Below are 17,146 nucleotides of genomic sequence, written 5' to 3' on the forward strand. Positions count from 1 at the left end.
CCAGCACCTGCAGAATTATAAACTGGCAATACAACAGCCAAGTGGGAGTTCCCAGGGAAAATCTGAGGGTTTTGAACGTTTGCCAGACTAGTTGAAATTTTTTGGCTCCCAGAAGGGAACAAGCAGCAATTTGTTTTTCTGGCACCGAAAGCCTGCTAAATCTTTGCATACTGGGAAGAAGTTACGCTTCCTGACTTTCCCTTCCTTTCAATATCAGGGGAAAAAAACCCACTGCAACTCTTGACAATACCTACCACTCCATTTGCTGTTAATCATGCAGTTTAACTCCTGTGGCAGAACCTGATCATACTGCAAGAGCATAGAGCTGAACTTGGAACACCATAATCAACAGAATTAGAAACCAAGACACTCCTATTTTCTTCAGTATACTTCAAATCAAACCACAAATCATTAGAAGTACCAGTGAAATGCATCTGTTTAAAAAAACAAGGCAAGCTTGCAAGGTGAAATTTTAAATGGCTGAAGGTTGCCCATAAGGTCAATAAACAAATCTGAGATTTATTGTAAATAGTGAAATCAATAATTTAATCCCAAGTGATAGCACAGGTTTCACCATGTCTCATGTATCTTTCTGAAGAGGCATCAATGTTAGCAGGGGAAGAGTTTTCAGCCACACACACACTTTCCCAAACAAGACTTGAGTAGTTTTCAGCCCTTTCCTGTCTGTAGATCACCAAGGATTTTTCAATGGAGATGCAGATTTTTGCATTGCCTACTAGCTGTGTCTTTTTTCTTTAAGGGATCTTTCATGAGCTTATTAGAAAAAGTCCACAGGTATCCAGCTAAAGACTGCTCTTCCAGATCATCCAGAAGCAGATCTTTAAAAGATCTCTATTAAAAATATACACTCTGTGAATAACACCACTGGTTGTACATGCTTTGCTAAACAGTATGTTACCCTTCAAGACAGGGCTTGACAGCTAACTTCAGCCTGACCTTATATCCCATGAGTGGAGTTCATGGGAATTTCACTGGAACTGTAGAGAGCAAACACACACTACAGGCAAAATAGGTTTTTAAATAAATTAAATTTTTTTAAAAAAAATCACATGCCACAGTTTGTTTTTTGTGTGTTTTGTTTATTTGTTGGTTTGGGTTTGTTGTGTTTTGTTTTTTTTAAATGGGAATACGAGTCATACACATTTCTCTTACCAGAGGTTTCCCCGTCAGACCCTCCAAAAGGTCCAAAAGCTTCCTTCCATCTTTCAGATCTGTGAACATGTCCTTAACTGGGGGCTTCCCACTCTGCAGAAGAAACAAAAGCACTAATAAAAACAGTGTTCAAGCAGAATCTCCCTGAAAAAGGTACTTTTTCCTTTTAATGTTTCAATTCATTCTTATTTGGTACTGAATGTAGTAAATAAAAGCTAGGGGACTGTGACAATGATCAGGAAGGCACCCTTCCCTTCTTCAGTGGTTTTTTTTCTCCCCCATCTCTATGCTTCTGTGCATCAGCAGCCTAGTACTGAGAAATCAAATCAGCACATCCTGGCTCACATTAGGGTAGATGGGTTAACACGCAAAGATGGCAAAGAAAAAAACTTGGCAAGTTTGAGGAGTCATTTGAGAAAGAATGCTTTGGTCTGGCTGCATCTAAAGGAGGAAGAGACTGGGGCTTTTCAGACAGAAGCTATTGGGACAAATTATCTCAGATTTAAAAAAAGACAAAACAAAAAAGGACTTGGAATTGATCCCTGTGTGAAGAGCTGACACTCTTCTACACAGACTAGTAGATCAAAAGGTGTAATATATATTGAAACAAATTAATCATTTTCTCTACCTTGGAAAAAGAAGCAAAATGTGAAACTCAGAGCTACTCTAAATCATATATTTCTAATATTCAGTTTCTTTGGGGATGGAGCGACCCTGTACAGGAGTGGTGGTAGATGACAGCAGAATCATGTTAACCTTTTCCATGCTCCCTTTTAAACTTATTTCGTCTTGGACCCTAAGAAAGTTAACATGGGAAAGTGTTACAGGGCAGGGGGAGAAGACACAGGCAGCCAGCAACTAAGTGTGTGCATTTGCTTTGTAATATTCATCTGCTAGCTGCCAGGAGATCAATTAAGCTGCTGCTTTCAGTGTCCCTTTGAAATGCCCATTTGAGAAGAAAAATATTTTCTAAAAAGTACCTACAACTCCAATATTGCCTTTTTCTATTACTTTAGCTTTACAACATTGCTCTTCAGAAAGAAGGCTGTCAAAGGCCCATCTTACATGACATTAATTAGCTGACATAGATCTCCTCTACCTTCACTTACCTCCTCCTGCCCTGACAGCTGCTAGCAATTGCCAAATGCTGGCTAACAAATCAGAAGAGAGCTCAACTGCCCACTGAACCCCATTTTCTGGCAAATATCTTTTTCCCCAAAATTCAAAAGGGTTTTTCTTAAATGTCCACTTTAATTAGATTTCATACTACTAAAACTATTCACAAGAAATCAGAGTTGAATAGCTGCACAGCCATATTTTAATATCCTGTACAGAAACATACCTAAATGTAACTCATAGCATCAACCAGCTAAACAGTGGCAAGAATGATCATATAACTAAGGTCACTTCTTAAAATACACAGGTGCTAGCCCCAGCATCTGATAGTAAATTAGTTTTGCAATGAATTTTTCTGACAAATTTATTCTCCAATTACTTTTACAAGTCATGCTTAAAAACGTGTATATAGACGTGTTGACACATACTTAGGTAAAGGATCTAGAAAGCTATGTAGCTGTCAGACCAATACCAAATAAGAGTATTCGTTAAGTATCAGTGTTCGATAACATTCTGCCATTACATATTGCCACTTCCTGAGCTCCACTATACCCTTTCTAGCACAGTAAGGGACAAGGCTTTCCTCCTAGTGCGTGCACTTTTCACAGATGATTCAGATGCTTCACTGCTGCACAGCAATTTAACCAAACCTTTAAAGCATGCTGGAGCAGGAGAACAGGAATACCTAAGAAGTAGATGCAGGGAAGTCTCTTGTACAGTTTATGGTGTATAATGGGAGGAGATGATCCACAGTTCAATTACCCCAGATGCCAGCAAAATTTTGTTTAAATTTGGTTTGCAACACCACACAGAAGATACTAAAAGTAGGTTGGTAAGGGCATGAGGAAACTGTTCATGTGTCCAGAAGAGCAGACAGAAGGAGCTAACAGAGGTCTCACTGGATGCAGCACAACTCAAGGGCTCGTTGTGAAAGCAAATACCTGTTAGCTGTAGAAGTGTGGGGTCTCACGAGAACAAAGTAGAGGGGGAGAATCACCTCCCTCGACCTGCTGGTCATGCTTCTTTTGATGCAGCCCAGGATATGATTGGCTTTCTGGGCTACAAGCGCACATTGCCGTCTCATGTCCAATTTTTCATCCACCAGTATCCCCAAGCCCTTCTCCGCAGGGCTGCTCTCAATCCATTCATCCCCCAGCCTGTACTGATATGAGGGATTGCCCTGATGCAGGTGCAGGACCTTGTACTTGGCCTTGCTGAACTTCATGAGGCTCATATGGGCCCACTCTTCAAGCCTATCAAGGTCCTTCTGAATAGCATCCTTTCCCTCTTGCGATCAACTGCACCGCTCAGCGTGGTGTCATCTGCAAACTTGCTGAGGGAGCACTCAAACCCACTGCATGTCATTGATGAAGATATTGAACACTACGGGTTGCAATACAGTTGTCCCTGAGGGACACCACTTGTTACTGATCTCCATTTGGACATTGAGCAGTTGACTGCAACTCTTTGGACGCATCCATCCAGTTAATTCTTTGTCCATCTGACAGCCCATTCAAACCCGTATCTCTCCAATTTGGTAACAAGGATGTCGTGGGAGACAGTGTCAAGGGCCTTACAGAAGTTATAATTATATAATTAAAGCAATACATGCATGTTTAACACAGACTGATAACACCAAAATTGAGAAGGTGATTGCTATATATCCTCAATAAATTTGTTGCCTTAGGTCCAGAAGTTTAAAAAAAAAAAAAAGGGATTTGGATCTACTGAAAAAAACAGAAAGATGCCTCATTTAATACAGTGCAACAAGGGTGTTGAGAGCGTACAGTCTTCTTTCTTCATTTCCCATCCCCTCACTTCACATGCATGAAAACAAGCTGAATGACTTCCTGCTTTCAGTCATTCATTTCGACAGGTCATGATACGTTCCAGCCCTACACAATGCGCCCTGCTGTCATGGTGGAAACAATTCCAATTTGCTTTCTCGGGAGAATAGTTTTTCCATTTCACTGGCCATCAGAGCACCACATCTTGCTGTCAGTTTAAAGAGTCAGCAGAAGAGTATTAAATTATTTCTGCAATCTAAGCTACTCCTTCCTGGTTTATTAAAGTATCCACTATCCTCAAAACAGAGACACAGCAACATGCAAAGCCTCTATTTCGTGAAGTCTAGCAAGACACTCTCTATGGGAAGGAAGTCAGTTCACAGGAAGCACTTGTAGAAGTGCAGGATGACTGAAGTTGGCTAAGAAAGGGCTGGAGCACCCACCTCACCAAGCCCATCACCACCTCCACTGCAGCACACCTGTCAGGAAGGCTGGAAACCTGCTCCTCCAGCTTCCCACACCCACCTGCGGGACACACAGGCACCTACCTGGTGGCAGCGGCCACCCAGGCAGCCCCAGCTGTCCCATCAGGGCACAGAGCCAGCCCACAGCACTGCTGTCGCAATGGGAGCCGAGACTGTGCATGCTGCACCCTCCTCTGCTCGCACTGCCTCTTCCCGCTTGCTCATTTTCCTCACACCGAGACACACATTCCCACACAGGATCAGCTATCTGAGCCACATGGTCTGCAACTGGGAACATCACTGCTCTGTCCTCCAGCGCACAGCGCTGCTAGATCCTGCCCAGCTTTCCTGGGATGCAGCTGGACAGCAACTGTGCTTCAGGAAGTCTTTCACTTTCCTTCTTCAGAAAGAACAGCTACGTATCCCAACTTCTGACAGCTGTATGACTCGTAAAGTTTATTAAACTTAGAAGAGATCTGCAAAAAAGTTTTATAAAATGGCAGCCCAAGGGATTGTCCCCTACATCCATTTCCCAAGAGAAGACAAGGAAAAGCTGTGGGGCCATGCTGGCAGGACAGCTACACACGCCCTCCTACACCAGGCATGGGCCACTCCAGAGCCAGGCCAAGCTGCTGCCATCACCACTATCTCCTTGTGAGAAAACAGATGTAGGTCCCCGTCTCTTTGCATGTAGGACTCACCACCGAGCCTACTGGGAGAGGCTGCTGTGGCAGCGCAGAGGCAATCTGGGACCACTAAGGCTGGACCTGTGCTTCTAGTCAGGGAACCTAATCCAAACCAGTGGGGCCAGGAGCACTCCAAGCCCTGGCTCCGACCCACCTTGGGGCACGTGACGGGCCCTGTGCAGACAGCACTGTCCCGAGCCGCACCGGGGTGGAGCAGGCGGCCCTGGGATCAGGTCTGTGCTGGGCAGACTGGCATGCTGCAGCCAGAGCTAGGGGGCTCTGGGGGGGCAGAAGTGCTCTCCCACCTTGCAGGGTAAGGCATGGGGCTCTGCAGATTGCTTTCCCTGCAATCCCTGCCCACACCTGTACCGCTCACTCCTAACCTCCAGAAAGCAATCTGGCCATCTGAAAAAGTCTGTATGCACAGATATATATAGACACACAAATAAATATACATATCTGCAGTATATAAAAAGCATCTATCTCTCCGTAGAGTCCTGCCTGATATGCAGTATGCTAAGCCAATCTAAATGTCTCCTTTTCCGAACCAACAATATTTTACTCACTTTCTACAGACTGCAGTTCAGCCTCCGACAGCATCCCGTAAGGAGAAGCAGTCCATCACTGAGCATAATGGATCAAGAAATGTAAGTATTTGCCTTGTAAGAGTGACAGTGACAAACCACACCGAGCCCTTCAACAAGGGCAAACTGCTAGTCACAGTTGCGTTGGTGAGTACCTAAGCAGCAGCCTACATTGTGCTAAGCACTGTACAAATACGAGGCAGATAATGGGTCCTTTCTCAAAGACAAAATAGGGTCCAGTTTATACTACAAAGATAGTGTAAAGGACAGGCAGGGACATACCACATACGAGAACTGTGTCGGTTCAGGGTGTAAAACATTCACACCCCCTCGCTGAACACTTTTATCAGTTAACAGAAGGTAGTTTTTCTCAGCTTTGCTTACGTTTGCTGCAACAGCAAAAAAGCACTGGCAGAAACCTCTTTCCCTCAGCCTGCCCGAGAGGGCTTTGCCAGCAGAGCTGCACACACAGAGTTGCTGTAGTAGAGACAAGGGCTTGGTAGGACAAAGGAACATAATTAACAGACTTGACTTAGAGAGAGGCCACGTTGGTTCCCCAATGCTTTAAACTGGCACTGACAGCAGGAAAGGAGCTGCTTCATTGAAACAGGTGTAAGGGGAAGAGGAAGGCAGAGCAAGAGAAAGGAAAGTAAGACAAAGAAAAGCCAGAGACAGCATGTAATCTGAGGCAGGCCTGCTTGTGCCCTTATAAACTGTGTGGTGGTACATTTGTTATCCACCACGGGACTCATGCACAAAGATCAGAACCAGATCCACCCCGTTACATTTATTCCAACGAACGCTTTGGTGCCAGCCTTTGTACTAACATGAGGCAGGGGGAGACAAAGAAAGAACTTTTGCTAGTTATCCACGGCAGAAAACACTTTTTCTGTTGATTCATCTCTCACGCAGCAGCAGCAGCTTCTGAGTGATCCTTGAGCTGGAGACCAGATGCTAGCCACACGTGGCAAGATCAGTCACTATGGGCATTGGCTTTGCATGTTCCAGCGAGACACCAGCACCATTTGGGAAGGACAGCCCATGCACAGCGAGCTCCTCCTCATGGCAGCAACCCTCACATGTCCGTTGGCCACGTTTCAGCCCCTCTACCTGGATCAGGTTTAAGAGGGTGACTCATACTTCCTTGCGTGCATCTAGGATTACTTGGAAAGAAGGGTCATCCAGGCCAACCAATATGACTGTGCAGAAATCATTCCTTCTCTTTGCCAGAAAGCATTCCCAGGAAACAGAGGAAGATATAAAGAAAACCTGGACCAGATTTTAAGAGTCATCCAATACTACTGACAGTAGAAAGACCAGCCATCAACATTTATATTTTGTTCTACTGAAGCCACACACAGCTGCAAGGCAGCAATCTTCCTTGAATATATTTTACAGTAGAACATTCTTAACTGTCCCTTTATTACTAATGGGGAACTGTATCAAACTGAGCCAAGTTATAGAGAATTAAAGGGAGTTACAAATTCTCAGTAAGACAAAGCCTCATTTTTTTAACACAAGCTATTATTTATCATTTTATCACAACTATTTACACTCTTTGTATATCGTTCTTGAACTTGAAATTATGTGCAAAGTTAACCATTAAAGAAGTTTTAATGTCTATCTAGTTGTTTAACTAGAAACAAGCAGTTTTCTCTTTATGTCATCATAGTTACCTGCAGCAGAGAATTTACATGTTCTTTAAATCAATACATATTGAAGGTTCATTATTAGACCTAACTCTTTTCCAATAAATGAATGCCAAAGATATTTGAGAGTAAGAGATAAGCCACCTCTATTTCACATTCTCCTCAGTGATACTGATTCAGACCTCCTAGTGACGACATTAAAACCAGGATGAAAGGTCCTCTCAGTTTCACAGTAATGCACACTGGCTGGCACCAGGGAAGTAACACATATTGTGAAAGCATACGTATGACCTTCATCAGCCACCGAGGGAATGCAGCAGACAAGTTCTGGCTGCTCTGCTGTTTAGATCATCTGCCACCTCAGAAACACCAACACACCCTGAAAGGATATAGGAAGCAGTACATCTTTGTTTTCCATCAGATTCTTCTGATCTTCCAATGTCACTTACACAAAGGTCAGAGTTGGTTTTTTTTAATTCTTTTTAACCAACAGATGACTATTTTTAATGTCTAATAAGATGCTCAGTAAATAGGTCAAAATAACAGTAGAGTTGCAAAGACCCCTTTCCCCTTTTTCTTGAGAAGGGAGAAATATTGAACAGGTTGGGTGCTTAAACTAGAACATGAACCATTCGTAATGTTCAAGTACATTCCTAGAGAACTCATGGTAACCACCTACTTAGTTTAAACACGATTACAAATAACACGAGGAGCAAGAACTACACTTTATCATGACCAATACAGAGTAAGAAACATGTCAAGTGCTACTGCATCATAAGGCCAGTACATGGGAACTCAATGTGGGAAACAATTCAGAAAGCAAAAAGGTCATTGCAAAAAGTAAACAACTATGTCAACAAATAATCTTGCCAATTTCTAATTTCAGACCATAGTCATTGTTTACAGAAGTATTTTTATTAAAACGTGACACTTTTTCCATTTTCCTTCCACTGACACGCAGGAGTTATAGGACAGCACACACAACTACTAGCTCTACTGTGACAGATGTATTTTAGTTGAGTATGCTTTACTCTATGCTGAATATGCCTGAGTAGTTGTGGCATCTCTACATGACACTAGCACCAAAACTATGAATTCAAATACTAAGTAAAAAATAAATATATAAAAAGTTACAATCACAGGAGGAAAACACCTCATAGACTGAATTATATATTGCTACTGGTGCTTAAAAATAAAATAATTACGAGCAACTAAATAGCTATTTAAAACTCCAGACTAACAGGGAAAAAAAAGTAAGACTCATCACCGAGACGCGCTAGAAAGTTTGATTCTACTAGATGACAGACATAAGTTTAAGTAGCAGCAAAGCTGAAAAGCCAAAGATAGCTCAATCCACAGAACACCTGAAATACTTGACTGACAACATAATAGAAGGAGGGAAAACATATAAAAGCAAATACTAGACATAACAAGGCAGCAAAACAAACACGAGGCATCAGCAACTCTCTGTGGGTCTTTTTTTCTCCCCAGTGCATCTATTAATGCATTTACATAAACTTACTTTATTTTAATATGTTTAATGTAACAGTATTAATCTCAGCTTGTTATTAAGCCTCATTATGTGTCACTACCAGCAGGGGCAGTTGAGACCATACTTCTTATCACTGTCAGTTATTTCTCCTGTAAAACTGGAAGGTTATTGTTTTCTTTTTTTTTTTTCCTTTCCTTTTTTTTTTTTAAGCCAGCCAACTTCAGATTATAACTTGGTACCTTAAAAAAAAAAATCCTGCTGACTAGATTGACTATTCTTCTCATTAGTGATTGACAGGTAAAGGGACTGATTTGCTTCAGTGCCTCTACCAGGTTCAGCTCTAGTGCCCAAGAAGATCACACAAACACAAATACACAAACATTCCAACAACTGGGATGATAACAGAGACCATGAATCAGTCAAACTCTATCCCAAAGCCCAGATCATTAACCAAAATCAGCAGTAATTACAGTCCATATTACTATTCCAAGCTTAGAAGTCCAGCAACAGGCTGCCCACACCCTGTTCTTAGAGCAGAAAACAGCAGCAGTTGAGAGGAGGGCAGAAAACTGGCAATTCTCATGCTGTAGCTAAATCTGGGAGAGATCATGAAATGTTTTGTATTATTGCTTTTATGGTATAAATTAGTCCTCCTCACCATATCTCATAACCTATGAGAGAAGATTTATTTTCCTGTATCTTGGTTAATTCACATCCTATTTGACCTCTTGAGAAGGAGAAGAGTAAGTAACCTAGCTAAAAAAAAAAAAGTAGACTAAAACTTAAATTTTTCAAGGCCAGTTCATACAAACACTAATTCTTTTCCACCCAGGTTGTTCCTCAGGTTAAGGCCAAATTTTTTATAAGCTTTGGCTGTCTTTGAGTGAGGCTACATTTTACAGTTTAATTCAGCAGTGGAAAACAGCAGGAGCAATTAGACTGGAGAATACTTTACCAGTAGTCAAGTATTTCCCTGCGTGCGCCACAAAAACTGAACTGGAAAAGGACTACAGACCATCTTAGGTGATGTCTCCTTGGACAGATAAAATTGCCTAATCAATCTTTTTGATCTCTCTTCTTGCATGACTAATACATTAAACTCCATAATTCTCCTTCCCCCAAAAAAATCCCTTCGGAAATGTCTTTGGCCTCAGGTATATGGTCATATGAAATTAATTATCATGAATAATAATAATTAGGTCATATGAAATTAATTATCTTGAATAGGTATGCTTTTGTCTTTAAAAAGATTTATCACATTTGCTAAGAGTCAGCTGTGGAGAAGCAAAATGTCTTCAGAAGTATGGGCTCTGACATTTACCATTATGGTAAAACAACCCTTAGAGGAAAGGAGAAAATTAAGGAGCAAAAATGGTGGAAAAGATCTATATAGCACACCACCCAGAAAGTTAGGTAAGACTTTACAGTGAGCAAATGAATTAATGCCTGGTATAATGGGGGAGGGACTGTTTTAATTTTAAGATGCATATAAAGCCATCACATCACAAAGAACTCCAAGTACAGCTCACCAGTTTGCCTACTGCCCTGCCTTCTCTTTACTTTACTTTACTGTCTTTACTTTATTTGGTGTCCAGGGGAGGGGGACCCATCAGAGCCCAGGAGAGGAAATGCACAGGAGCCCCAGCACCGAGCATTTGCCCTCTTGCCAGTTAACCTGGAGCTCAGTCTTAGAGGACACAGGCCACTCCCAAGCTGCACCTCAGCCTCTTCTTTGCTCTTTAACCCTAAACCAAAACGCATTTTGGAAGACCGCAGAGCAGGAGAGAGGTTAAGATGCTGTAAAAGTATGGGAGGTCTGGCTTTACCCCCACTGGCAGGTCCTAGCTGCAAGCCCTGCCAGTGCTGCAGCTGCTGGCCAATGCAGATGTCAGGGCACCGGGCACAGGACCTGGAGGATCAGGATCACAGAAATACATGCAACAAGAATGCTGCAAATGCAGAAATAAGACACACAGTCTTCTGTATATAAGAAGAATGAAACTGAGAGCTTAGATTGGAAAGAGATGGGAGTACATGACAAAAAGGGAAGGGAGGCACAGCTCTCAGGCACGAAAGGGTTTTGAATGCAGCTCCCAACACCTTGGAACAATGCCCCCAGCTGGCTCCCATTCAACAGCCATCCATATCCAAGACTTACGACCTGGGCGGGGTGGGGAGGGAAATCCAGTGTCCTTTTCACTAAATACCACAAGCATCTCTGGGGTTTTATGTTCTTTTTGCAGAGCACAGCCTTCCTAGCAATGAAGTGTTTCTGCCATCCCTGTGAGAGAACTTCCCAAATGTAATGAAGACATGATTTTGGGAGGAAAAGGAAGAGTCTCAGTTTGCCCATGCTGGATCTGCGAACCTCTTCTAGAGTGACAGCACTAAGCTCTGACAGGCTGTGACAGATCTGACTCCATAGGTCTAAATTAAGAGTTAGGGCATCATGTTTCTTGTGCTGACCCTGGGTCCTACCTGCCAAGTTCAGGAATAGCGGAAGAGGAGAGTAACCAATCTGAAAGCAAACTTGGAAAAGGAGTACCTTGGAAAATGGGAACACGAAAGCCAGCAAAGACTGACTCCTGCAAGGAGACAAAGAGAGGGCAAGGCTAGGACAGCTTAGACAAAGAGAGATGCAAAAATAGGACCGACCACACAAGCACCAAATGCTGTAAGGGCTGGGAAGGGTCAGGAGATGTAGAGTGGGAGAAGGGGAAAGGAAGGACAGACAGAGGAGGTCTGGAGCTTTAACAAGAAAAACTGGGTCTTGCTGAGTAAGCAACTAAGTGCCAAAGAAGTGGGAATGAAATAGGCAAGGCAATCAAACCAGATTTGCCAGGATTTGCTGGGCAGGCAAGCTTTCTGACACAAGAGGGTGTAACAGTAAGGGGGGGAGGGGGAAGAACAGGGTCAGAAAGTAGGAGTAAAGAAAGTAAAGAAAACAGGGCAGAAAAAACTGTACTTGCAGCGTCTAAAGTGGGACACAAGACTCCTGAATACCTCAACATGCCTATTAAGTTTTCTAGAAACCTTCTAGAGTTGCAAGTGCAAGTATCCAGCCACTGTGCTATGTGATTATCAGCTGAAGTGTCAGAGCTCTGTATGATGGATCTAAAAGTCACAGGCCTGCTGATACACCATGCAAATACAGATTGAAACTATTTAGAACTTTGGAAAAGTCAAAACTAGAGTTGATTGCAAAATCTTCATTCACCCCCCTTTTACCTATGTGTAACGAATAACGTATGGTTAACGGAGCAGTAAGTTATCCTGCGAACCTGAATTCAAACTCTACTTTTAGCCAAGAGTTCCCCTGTAACTAATCAGAATCATTTAAAGCACAACTTTACAGGTAATCACTAACTGTGTGCCAGATTAAAAGACCTTCCTAGATTATTAAACCCAGTCCTTGCTGACACAAGCATCATCTTCTTCAAGTCCCTTCTCTATGTTGATCAAGCTCCATCTGAAAACCTGCTAGATATTTTAGATGGTTTGCTTGAGTTTGCAGAAGAGATGAACCCTCTGAGCTCTGTCGTAAGACACAACAAGAGCTCTAGTTTATATGAGGATATTACAGAAATGTCAAATCCTCTGGATAATCTAATCAAAGTCTCACATTGGGCGCTCAAAATTAGTAGCTACTTCTGATCTTTAGCTTTTTTTGCAGTGGCTGTAAACAGAAGATAGTACTCTTGCACTGCAGAAACGTGTTCTGAAGATATATCCATTAATACTTACGAACTGGTAAGTATTAATGAAAAAAGGATAGAAAGGGATAAAGGGATAGAAAAAACAATAGAAAACTCAATTTTACAGTGGTTTGAAGAGCATACATTAGCTATCCATACAACTAGATGCCTTAACTGGTGGGCAATACCACAGGGAAACAGCTAAATCTGACTCTTGAAATTAGACTGGACAGACCAATGGAAAAACATACAAAAAGGAAAAACATCACATGGCTTAATACAAACATATGCTGAAATGCCCTGTATCAATCTTTGAATGCAAACATCTCTATTGGTTAAAGCTTGGTAAAATAGATTATTTACCTAATAATTTTTATTCCCTTTAATTTTAACAAAATATCCTTAATACACAAACATCATAGGCTTGTGAGTCGTAGTGTGTATGGCTCTGCTAAGGTAAAGATTTCTACAGAGAGCACTGAGGCTTGGCTGAGTACTTTTATTGACCTTAAGACTCAATCCACTTTAAATGTGCTTGTGCCTTCATTTAAAATATACATGCAAATAAGATGCATTTTTTTCTAGCACAGTTCAAATGAAGAGCACAAACACAAGTTACTGTACTGTGAACTAGAGCAAGAACTTATATATCACCGAATAGGTGCCCGAAGCAGAGATGGGTACCTCACAGCATACTTGAGAAACTTACTGCATTTTATTCATCTACCTATTCTCTCTGTTGAGTTAAGGGAAAGCCATTGCTCTCTTTCTAGATCCTTTGTAAAATCCTATTGAATTTATTTAAATCAAGTTCAGCAATTTTGAGTACATTATGCAATTGCGATTTTAGGATTTTTTGCATGCCAAACTAGTTTATAGAGGCTCAGCTGTTTACTTTTTATTTATGTGTTTAAATGAAGGGCAACTACAATGTAATTAACGTGGAAAGACAAGTAAAATTCCTGCAGTGAACTCTGCAATTCCATACAAAATTCCTCAGTTACCATTTTTTCTGCAATGTAAGTCAGATTACATTTACCCACCCTCTAAAATCTCTCTATCCTACTAAGCAGCTGAATCAATCTAGTTCACAGAAAAGGAATTTTAAACAACCCAAATGACTTGGTAAATGCAAAAACTTCAGTAAGACTGAAATCAGTCTCTTCACATCTTCAAGGCACAGTTGAAACTAGACTTTCTTACATGAGGTGACTTCTACTTAACACCAGCAATTTCCTTGCAATCTGAACATGCCAGTCTTCATAAATCTGTGTCTTGTCATGGCAAAGTAGCCATGCTCAAGTTTGAATTGGACACACAGTAGTCAGGCGTATGTCCTTTTATACAAGTCTCTTTACTCATTAACATGTCTTTCATAGCCTTGGGTAGTTTAATGGGCCATGAAGTTAGAGTTACTTCAAATCCAATGAGTGTCTGATCATACCCTGTGGCAGGGAAATCCAGGAGCTAAGTAGGATCACTCTGAATACATAGTATAAAAGGAAAAGCCACTTTATAAAATATATCCATGGGTGTACAAATATAAGGACTGAAAACAATTTTACCTATTTCAATACAATGTCCATAACATATACAAAGAAGTCACATAGCACATTCTCAGTATCACTGTCATCTCTGTGTTCATGCCATCTTTATGCCACGGTAAGTCTCTACAAACAGGCCTTCCTTTCTCACCCCGTTTTCACTCCTTACATGATCCTGCCCTGCCTAACCCTCCTCCCACAGGACCGTCTTTCCTCTCAGCAGTCAGCAGCAGTCAAAAGCAGAGTGTAGAGCAACCAGTTATGCATACACACTCCTCCCCTAAAGAGCAAACTAGCCAAGAATGCATTGGATGAAGAGTGCAGGATATCAGCTTTCAACCAAAACAAACCTAAGCCAAAGCCCTAACCAAGGCCACAAGCCTTGCATTGCCCAGTGTCCTGTTGCACAGGAAGGGAAGGAAGGTAAAAATTTCTTACTCTGCTGACCAAGAACTTCAGAAGGGCAGTGCTCCAGAAGCAGCCATTCATCGCTATAGCACTGTTGTTGCTTTATTTAAAAAAAGAAAACAAACCAAACTGCCCCACACACACACCCCCTTCCTTCTATATTTAGATCTACTTTCAGGATTTCACATGCATGCCCCTTTTCATTAACAGAGTGAAAACTAGCAGTTATCCCACTTGCAGCACCATACAGGCTAGAAAATAACATGAGTTTTCTCTGATAATAGCCCAGGTTCCTTCACACATCCAAACTATAAAGTAGGAAAACTTCCCACAGCCACCGCACTCCTGGGCAAAGTGTTGTTTTTCACTATCAGTAGAACAGCATAAAAAGCAGGCTTTAAATAGCATCCCAAAGCAACCACCACTTCCTTTCTCATCCCAAAACACAAAACAAGATCCTCAGTAAGTTTCAAGTTAGTAAAGAGAATTAAAACAAGAAACATACAGCATGAGAGCCAAGAAAAATTCAAAACGAGCAAGTAATTATACAAAATTTCACAGTCAAGACTCAAGTAGCAACACCAGGTGGCTTCAACTGGAGGTTTGCAGAGTATTTTGGATAAGTAAAGCTGACTCAGCAGCACTGAGAATAAACACAGTGACTAAGGTTCAAAATCTGCTGTAATATACTCAGAAAACTGCATGTAGAAATAAATTGTATAAAGAGGGTCAAAACTGACACACCATCATGCAAATAACTGTATTTAATATATTAACAAATAGGAACTTTCATTTTTTCTTAAGCAAGACACATAGTAGCAAATGTTTATGTGCATGGGGAAACAGAAAGGGAACAAACACTACAGTATTTTATCTGTTTTCATTACACATTTTGACACATTTTACTAGGAGTATTCTACAAGAGTAAGAGCAAAGTATATTTAACCAATATTGTTCTAAACAGTGAATCCAACAAAATAAAGTAGTACTTTCAACCCAACATTACCTTGGAAAACCGAGCATTTATCCATTTTGTAAAGGTCTTTTTCTGTACATCATTGTGTTCATCTGGAGAAAGAAAATAAGAAAACAATCAGTGAAAATGCATTCTTCTTAATCCTAGATTGCTCAAAACAGGTCATATTAAATGCTATCCTGACTCAGTGGGAGAATTTTTTGCCTCATCTGTCAATAAAGCTGTTCAAACCTCTACAAGACTTCGGTAGTTGCAGAGTCACACAAATGTTTCAACTTTGCTAGCAACCACAGCAGCTCCTTTGCATTAGAATCAGCCTCACAGCACCTCCTGGGCAGGATACCAATGCACTAAATTCACAGGCTTCCCATCTGGCAAAAAGCAACCTATGAAACCATGGGCTTTTAATCAACAGACTTTGTCAACACCTTTTTGCCTGGATGCATTACTCCAAAAGCTGCTGAGGTCCTTATTCAAGCTTCTGATGCAGATAATAGCCTCCTTCAGTACACGGCACAGCAACTGCAGCAGCAAAGCTGCTGGAATAACCCTTGAAGTGCTCACATCCTTACCCACCCTCAGCCTAGTTTCACATCTGGGTTAGGAACCATGTTAGTGATCAATCACAGTCAAGTTCAGCTAAAGGGTGGGAATGGGCTCAGCAGCCCTTCCCTTCAGATGCCCCTACTGGTGTGGCACCAAAGTGTCACTACCTAGGGTCCAGAAGGCAGCCAGAAGGACCCAGCAGGACAAAGAGGAAGGACAGGCGAGCACCTACAGGTCAAAGGAGAGGGAGGAGCAATGGCCTCCAGCTGTGCAGAGAGAAGATAGCTTCCCAAATTGTTTAAGGAAGCCATTTGGGAGTCACCTGCAATTTTACAGTCTGTCCCACTAAACCAGGCTGAGTCACCTCCAGTACAGCTCTGCCCATATCACAGGATGCCTCTTGGGTAAATTGCACTGAGCAGCGCTAAGGGCAAGACTCTGCCTCATCACCTGCACTTACATGACAGTGAATTACCTGCTGCCAACAGACCAGGCAAAGGAAGTTGGTCCACCATGGATTTTCAGGCCTGCTTGCTGCAGCCAAGAAAAAGATACACACACAGCCTGTGAAAGGCTTTAACCTCCAAATCCATGCAGCAGACTACAGCCAAGGCAGGCAGTGCCTTCCACCAGGAAAACTCAGTTTGACAGCTGCTGCCCAGATCATAATCTCCAAGAGGTCTTCAAGACTCCACGAGTTTCTTGACAGACTAGCCCAGAGATATGCTTCAGGCACCCACAGCACACCACTGCCCAGGATGCTCTCCTGCAGAACCTCATGGTGGCAGCTGGCACTGATTTTTCCAAGCCCCTTACCACAACAAAGCATACCACCATGGTGTTCAGACCATCTGTCCCTGCACTGGGATGAAGCCATAAAGAAAACTGGATTGAAACTCAAATGTTCCACTTCATGAAAGCATGAAAAGGAAAAAAGAAAGAATTATACAGTCTGAAGAGAAATCAGATTATGATTAAAAGGCACCACTTAAAAGATTATACACCTCAGACAGCAGCGATTGAGAC

General features: G+C 41.9%; 1 protein-coding gene across 3 annotated transcripts in view; it reads right to left on the reverse strand.

Annotated features, from left to right (window-relative positions):
* UTRN (utrophin) overlaps positions 1 to 17,146 on the reverse strand; it is a 393,293-nt gene that overhangs the window by 315,764 nt on the left and 60,383 nt on the right. For all 3 annotated transcript variants that reach the window (XM_072856186.1, XM_072856185.1, XM_072856184.1), the window contains 2 exons: positions 15,605 to 15,666; positions 1,174 to 1,266 (listed from right to left, as the gene is read on the reverse strand). In XM_072856186.1, coding sequence (XP_072712287.1) covers positions 1,174 to 1,242 — 69 coding nt within the window. In that variant the 5' untranslated portion in view covers positions 1,243 to 1,266; positions 15,605 to 15,666. The remainder of the gene's footprint in view (positions 1 to 1,173; positions 1,267 to 15,604; positions 15,667 to 17,146) is intronic.

The sequence above is a fragment of the Ciconia boyciana genome, chromosome 3 (assembly GCF_034638445.1).
Source record: "Ciconia boyciana chromosome 3, ASM3463844v1, whole genome shotgun sequence".
In the NCBI taxonomy this organism is placed as follows: domain Eukaryota; kingdom Metazoa; phylum Chordata; class Aves; order Ciconiiformes; family Ciconiidae; genus Ciconia; species Ciconia boyciana.